Source organism: Epinephelus lanceolatus, chromosome 9 (assembly GCF_041903045.1).
Source record: "Epinephelus lanceolatus isolate andai-2023 chromosome 9, ASM4190304v1, whole genome shotgun sequence".
NCBI classification, from domain to species: Eukaryota; Metazoa; Chordata; class Actinopteri; order Perciformes; family Serranidae; genus Epinephelus; species Epinephelus lanceolatus.
In genome coordinates this window covers 21,345,563-21,352,686 of record NC_135742.1, presented here as the reverse complement: position 1 = coordinate 21,352,686, position 7,124 = coordinate 21,345,563, and the positions used below count along the sequence as shown (strand labels likewise).

Here is a 7,124-nt window from a genome sequence, read left to right as displayed (position 1 = left end):
CGATTGTTCTGGTTTCAGTCTGAGTCCAAGATTGCTTTTGGTATCAAGACAAAAGGTGTTTCATCCCCTGGGGAGCATGATCGTGCTCCGAAAATGTCACGGCAATTCACTTAGTTTGTGATGTTCTGTGCAAAGTTGACTTTTTTCAATTCAATTTCAATTCAGTTTAATTTCTAAAGCCCAATGTCACAAATCCCAGTTGGCCTCAGAGGGCTTTACAGTTTACGACATCCCTCTGTCCTTGGACTCTCACAGTGTACAGTATAAGGAAAAATTCCCCCACAAAAACCCTTCATAAGGGAAGAAAGAGGGGTGCTGCGATAGGGTTAACCTCTAGAAATCCCAAGTGTTTAGTCGGTCTAAAGCAAACTGTCCATTAGGTTTTGATGTATCAAATATCCTGTCCTGTAATGTGTCCTGATGATGGCCCTTAGTGGAAAGATCATTGACTCACCAAAAACATTAAAGGAATAGTTAATTTTTTTGGAGTGGAGTTGCATGAGGTCAGACAGCCCTTTCCTTTGGCACTACATTTCCTCAATCCCACAATTTCCATATTTCTACACATTTCTCTCTTTTGGCCCATTCAGTCTCCCTCTGCAAAAGTTCTTCTGTATACTCTGGTCCATGAAGGTATCTACTTATCTCCACATTGTATATTTTGTAGTGTGCACAGTGCAGTTGGGCTTTTACGTAAGAATATGGATGTTCTACGGTTGAGAAAATGTAGTGCCAAAGGAAAAGGCTGTGGGCTGTAACTACACTTAGCAGTGACGCAGACCTGTCTATTTTGTAAGCTGAAACAAAGCTTTTATGTACTTTAATTTCGATGATAGGAAACAATAAATTGTGAAGACAAAGCCTCCACAAAATAGCATTTTGTGTGTGATTTACCCTGGCTTCATATAAGTAGAGGAAAAGTCTGCTAGCCACTAGGCTAATTTATACAATGTAAAATGCCATAGGCTTGTGCTAAAAACATTAGCATATTGTATTTGTAGGGAAAATGTGTCCAGCAAAAGACAAGTGTTTGTCTGTGAATGCTGCGAGTTATAGTGAACCCGATTTGTGTATTTGTGTTTGAAATTGTCGCTGTTAAGCCATGTTTAATGTGTTTTGAATCAACTAAAATTTCCAGCACTTCACAGAAACCCTGCAGTCTTAGCCTGCTTGCTACGGCATAGGCCATGTGTGTACACTCTGCATAGAGCTGACACACAAATATAAATCCTGCTTTAGCTTCCATGGTGGTACTCTAATCTGCCACTCTAAATTGGGGTTGCGCTTACCACTATCCTCTGTAGGTAATACCTCATACAACCCTGCTTCAAAAAATCTGAATTATTCCCTTGAGTCATTTATTAATGTGGAATAATAATATCTATTCAGAGCAAGGCGTTTACATTCTGATGAAAGGCAGAATTAAAGTGAGAAGCAAGTATTGCCACTACATGCTCATGCACTGCTACATCCATAGCCTTAGGCTGAGTACTTTTTCTTTTTATTCCTTCAGCATAAAGGAAAAAAGCATCTGGGTGTTGTATGATAACCTACAACAGCTGAGATTCAGTATAAAAGACCAAGTCCTTCTTTCCTCTCGCAGTCAACTATGTGGCCTGGATGACTCAAAACCGTTGTTGCTCTATTTTTATCTTCAAAGACAACAACTGGTCAGCATTTTCCCTAATTCGCCTCAATTACCCTTCATTTCTCTGCAACATGGATGGGCTTTAAAGTCACACAGACTGATGAGGGTTTTTTTCTGTTCTTTGCTAGGTCAGTGGCTAAGACATAATTAAAAGCCTGGGGGGAAGGGGAGTTTCGCTGGATACAGGGCACACATGCAAACACACATATAGAGTCCCACTTGGGAGCTGCATAGCACAGCCACAGACTTCACTGTTGGCACTGATGAGGTAATTCAATCCAGACAAAGTGGCCTACAGTGGCACTTAGATAGATGAATGTAGAGGTTAATGAAAAATTAAACAGCACTTGATCAGATGTTTATGATTTTTGAAGTTTAGAAAGCAATTTAAAAAAAAGAAAAATAAGGATTTAAATGTCTTTTCTTCCCCTGTGAATACAGCCCAACCCAGATTACAGCCGTCTAAGGATGCTCCCCTGACAGCCAGCTGCAGCTGTAGTTTGGGTGTGGTTTTATGGTCCTCTGTTACACAGACAGCTTATACCTGAGAGGCAACCAGACGTCCCTTTGAGACATGCAACCTTATATTGACACCAAGTAGGAAATTCGAGTTAAAATCTGTTTTTGTGAACTTTGATGACTCATACTCTGCCATCCATCAAAGAGAAAACTGACAGTAACATCTTTGATGAATTGATTTATTTGATCAAAACCCAGAGGACGTACTGTCTCCATGTTCTGTTGTTTTGTCGTTTCTTGAACACAGCTGTAGTGACCACACAAGTACACAAATACAGTGTGTTTACCGCTTTGCATCATGTGATATGGATGACTCATTCTGAATGATCAGCAGGCCTCTGGGTTGACGTATATGTTTGCTTATACAACAGCTTGCTCTCTCTAGTTATTTAACTGGAATCCATTCTGCTTAGTAAAACACACTCATCAATGCATTTTATCGATTATCCAGTCAAGTGGAGGGCACTGGGGCTCAGTTATGTGTCTTTTTATGGGGCAGTCAAGTGTCATCTCCATAGATATCACTCATGAACACATCTTTGACCCAAGAGTCTATTGAAGTGGTCATAAAGGATATGGATATAGCCACTGTAGGTGCTCAACTCCACCAGTGTGCCATATGAAACAGCTTGCTAGTGAGGCACCCTTTTCACAAGGTTTGTAGGTTGTCACTAATGCCTTAACACATAGGTAATAGTTCATTCATGAATGCTAGATAGATCAGTTATAAGACATTAATAAGGACAAGCGTATTGTTCATTAAATTTGGTACAGACATTTATGATTCCCAGATGATTGACCATAAAGACTTTGTTGATCTTCAGACTTCTGTAGTGCCACCATTTGGTTCTGGAGTGAAATTTCACAACATCTATTGGATGTTTTGCCTTGAAATTTGGTGCAGACATTTATGTTCCCCTCCGGCTGAATTGTAACTTTGGTAATCCCACGATTTTACTTTATAGATACGATCAAATATTTGTTTTATGACCAAATACTTGCTTTCACACAGGCCTCAGCTTCACTTTGTATCAAGTGCTAATTAGGAAATGTAGAAAATGTGGAGTCGATATCATGGTGTGTTAAAATTTTTTGACAGGGACTCCATATTGTAAGGTACACGCTCTGCAATGGTATAGAGTTCTGCAGGGATGACCTTTTTTTGTAAGCCGACACTGTCCTGGTGTCCTCATCAATAAGTCTTTGGAATTTTTCCATTTGATTTTGGATAGTTGCAGAAAATAATCTCTGTGGCAAACAAACTTTTACGATACTTGCAGGTTTTCTTCAGCAAGATAATCCTCAGCAATGAACATCACTTTTGTATCATTTTTGAAGCCTAAAATTCAAGTGCCAGAAGTAAAAAGCTAACGTAAGGCTAAAAGGGAACTACACCACGGTCGCATGACTTAATGTCACCATGACAACAAGGCTGTAAAGCGGTGTTCTGCGTGATGACATTTTGTAGTCTCATTTAGCCACTTGTTAGTAACCGCCTTTCCCACCTGAAAGCTTCAGAATTTACCAGTGGGGTATTTACTGGTGTATTTTAGTCATAGAACAAAATGTGAGATCTTTAAAAGGGGAATTACACCCATTTTCAAAAGTCATGCGTTATTCCTATGGTCTAAGACAGTCCAAAAAATATTAATTAACAAAAACCATAGTGCTAAACCTCACATTTGTGATGTCATGGGGTATAAAGTCTGGAGCTGCTCCACAGACAATGAGTTGGGAAAGATGTTATGGGTAGATGTCAGGGGGATGTTCTGAGTATACGGGTTCATTTTCTGATTCACAGCTGAGAACACTACAGTAGGATAAAGCTCATTTGGGTTTTTTGTGGGTCCAAAATTTCATACTCCAAGTCATTGAGTGTGATTACATGGACATTATAACATTTATGAGGCTTATCCTGGTTATGATCATATACAGGATATGGTGTTTACATACTCAAACACATAAACAGGATACTCCAATATCCCCGATCATAAACAGGTTGTTCATGTACATGTAAACACTAATTGTCTGTGGAGCAGCTCCAGACTGTATACCCTATGACATCACAAGTTAGAGACTCACTTCTCTTGTTTCTGGCTTTGAGAGAGAGTAGCTCATGTTCACAAATATTTATTTAACTTTGCCTGGCCATGGAAATAACATTTTAGAATTCTAAACTGAGGTCATGTTCCCCTTTAAGCTGATGATAACCACAGACCTTTATTTCAGGCATCTAACAAAAACCCCACTGACCTTGAGACGAGGGAACCGAAAGTGCAGAAATGCTGACTCATCTCCATGGTTTAGGACTCATTCCTACAGTTTTTGGACCATAGATTTGGACAAATTAATCACAATAAACAACATAGATCCAGATGACTTCACAGCCCGAGGCCCTACCTCCACTCACATACCCGGACTGTCTGGCTTTTAGACTGAGTGTAGACACTTAGGTGAGAGGTAACAGAGCCAAGATGGCGCCCTGACTTGGCGTGTCTTGCCATAATCAAACTAAAAACATTATAAATCATAAACAGGTTTCAACCATAAAATAGGTTCAGGTTTTGGACCTTGTCCACTTTTGTGTCATGATCAGCTGCAGACTGACTTGGCAGAGATGGCTGCCATCTTGTTTTTACATGGATTAGTGTATTGTGCTCTTACTACCACTAGATGGTACAGAAAAATGTCCACAAATGAGGACAACAGGTCTAAATTAAGAAGAATGAAGTATAAGGTCAAATAAACCCAAAATGTGATGTGCACATATGAGGACACAGGGTCTCAGGAGGACATGATGTCTTAAACTCATCTATAAAGCATTAGTAAATGGTTTAAATCCATTGGTTACCACTTATAACACCAAGAGATTCATTAATAAAAAGTGGTAGGTTACAGTTTTAATTTAATTCCAGTGTTCATTTTAAGATTGACCATAGATGACAGCTGCCCGAGAATTGAGCCCACGTGCTCCACTGCAGCAAACAGTGATTATCTCAGTGCTTTTGGAAACAGTAGTCAGTTATGAGTTATTAGTTTTGTCATGCACCGTTTGCTCCGTCAGGGCAGTCTGCCCGCTTGTCCCCCTCCACATGCTCAATGGGGTGGAATATGTCTGCATGAAGCCATGAGGCCATCTGGTGACGCGGAACAAGTGGCATTGCCAGAAAAAAAATTAAAAACACGAACTTAATCCGGCCTCACACAAACAACAGTCGCATCACATTCCGGCTCATGCATGAAACAGCTCAACTCCACATGACAGAATCAATCCTACCAAAGACAGACAACAAACCCAACACGAGACCAAAGAGCTGCAGTCACATATTTTGGTCGCAATGAGCAGGACTGAGCCCAAATAAAGCAACATATGCACACATGAGCGCGCGGCCAGCCATGCGTAAATGCTCCAACTTGACCGAATGCAGCACTAACAGATTTAAGACCCCCCAGCCCGCCCCCTTTAATCTCCAATCTGAGATTATTAAGATTATTCTGGTGATTGATGGATGAATCGGGCTGATACATGACGGAGCACGGGGATACAAAGAGCCCTGTGAGTGGAGACATCGCCGCTGAGGGATGATGTAGAGGGAGAAGGAGGGAGATGGTACAGTTGGGGAGATGAGGGCGGGGTTTTCCCTCCAAGATGAGGCAAACTAAAATAAAATTGGCTTCTTGCAGCCGGCGCATGTACCGTAGACTCCACGGACACACACATATACACACACACACACAAGCCTGTGGAGAGAGAGGAGGGAGGATGGTGATGAGGATGTGGTCTGAGGAGCGGCTCTTCTCTCTTGATGTTATCTCACCTCCCCTGTGAAGCTGGGAAGCTTTTCATCCTGTCTGCTTTAAGCCGCAGCTGCTGTTTGTGTGCGCGTGGGTGTTTTTCTACATTTTTTTTAATTTATTAATATTTGCTGACCGGTTTTCTGTGTGTGCGCTAACATCCACCATCATCTGGAGCCATGTCGGACTCTGAGGACATGACGGAGTTCGCCAGCATCGTGGAGCGGATCGAGCGAGGCGAGGTGAGTCTCCTCCGGATGATTTACGGTCCTTGTGACAGCAGCGGGCTGTCTGTCATCATGCAGCCGACAGCAGCAGCGCCGGGCCGGCCTGCAGAGCGGTCAGGGGGCGGAGAGGGATGCCACTGCCTATATCCTATTCTATTCTATTCTATTCTAGTCTATTCTAGTCTATTCTATTCACATTGGTCACTGATGTCGCATTATCTGTTCTAATACTGTAATATGATCTGAGGTATTAAAGGTGCTCCTCTGTTCCACTGACTGCATTGCATCCATAGTTGGACTCACACCTATTCTCTTCTATTCTATTCTGTTCTATTTCTGTAACAGGATTTCAGGTGTGTACCTCTGCTATTCTACTCACATGAATCCATATTCAGCTCAATTAAATTCTATTAACTACTGATATATTCCGTAATAGGATATGTTATATTATTAAATAATGTTATCTTCCACCCTGTATTTCTGTTCTAATCTACAGTCTATTCTGACATTGTAATCAGCAGCAATAGACTCTAATCTGTTCTATTAATTCAATTGTCTAGACAGACCTACAGACAATACTATATCCTATTTTGTTCTATTCCTGTTAAAAAAAAAAAAAATCAGGTCTGTACCTCTGCCACTCTGATCATATTAATACCACACCTACTCAGTTCAATTGTGTTAACCATTATTTGTTAATATTAAGTGCTGATATAGCCCCATAATTCAATTCTATTGTTTTTTATTTAGCCAGGAAGTTCCCATTGAGAAACAGGATCTCTTCGTCCAGGGAGTCCTGGTCAAGGAAGCCGCACAATCAGACTATCCTATCAATTTCAATTCAATTCAATAAGCGTTATTGGCACAACATTTCTTATGTGTTGCCAAAGCACAAATACAATTAACAACAGTAAAAATTAAAAAACAATCTACAA

General features: G+C 40.8%; 1 protein-coding gene across 6 annotated transcripts in view; it reads left to right on the top strand.

The window, feature by feature from the left end:
• Window positions 1-5,838: 5,838 nt before the first annotated feature.
• The window catches only part of trim36 (tripartite motif containing 36), a 50,181-nt gene continuing 48,895 nt past the window's right edge, over window positions 5,839-7,124 (top strand). For 3 of the 6 annotated variants that reach the window (XM_078170668.1, XM_078170669.1, XM_078170667.1), the window contains exon 1: window positions 5,840-6,204. In XM_078170668.1, the coding sequence (XP_078026794.1) occupies window positions 6,142-6,204 (63 nt within the window). In that variant the 5' untranslated portion in view covers window positions 5,840-6,141. Of the gene's footprint in view, window positions 6,205-7,124 lie in introns of all 6 variants that reach the window. The other 3 variants (XM_078170665.1, XM_078170664.1, XM_078170670.1) reach the window with 2 other exon arrangements.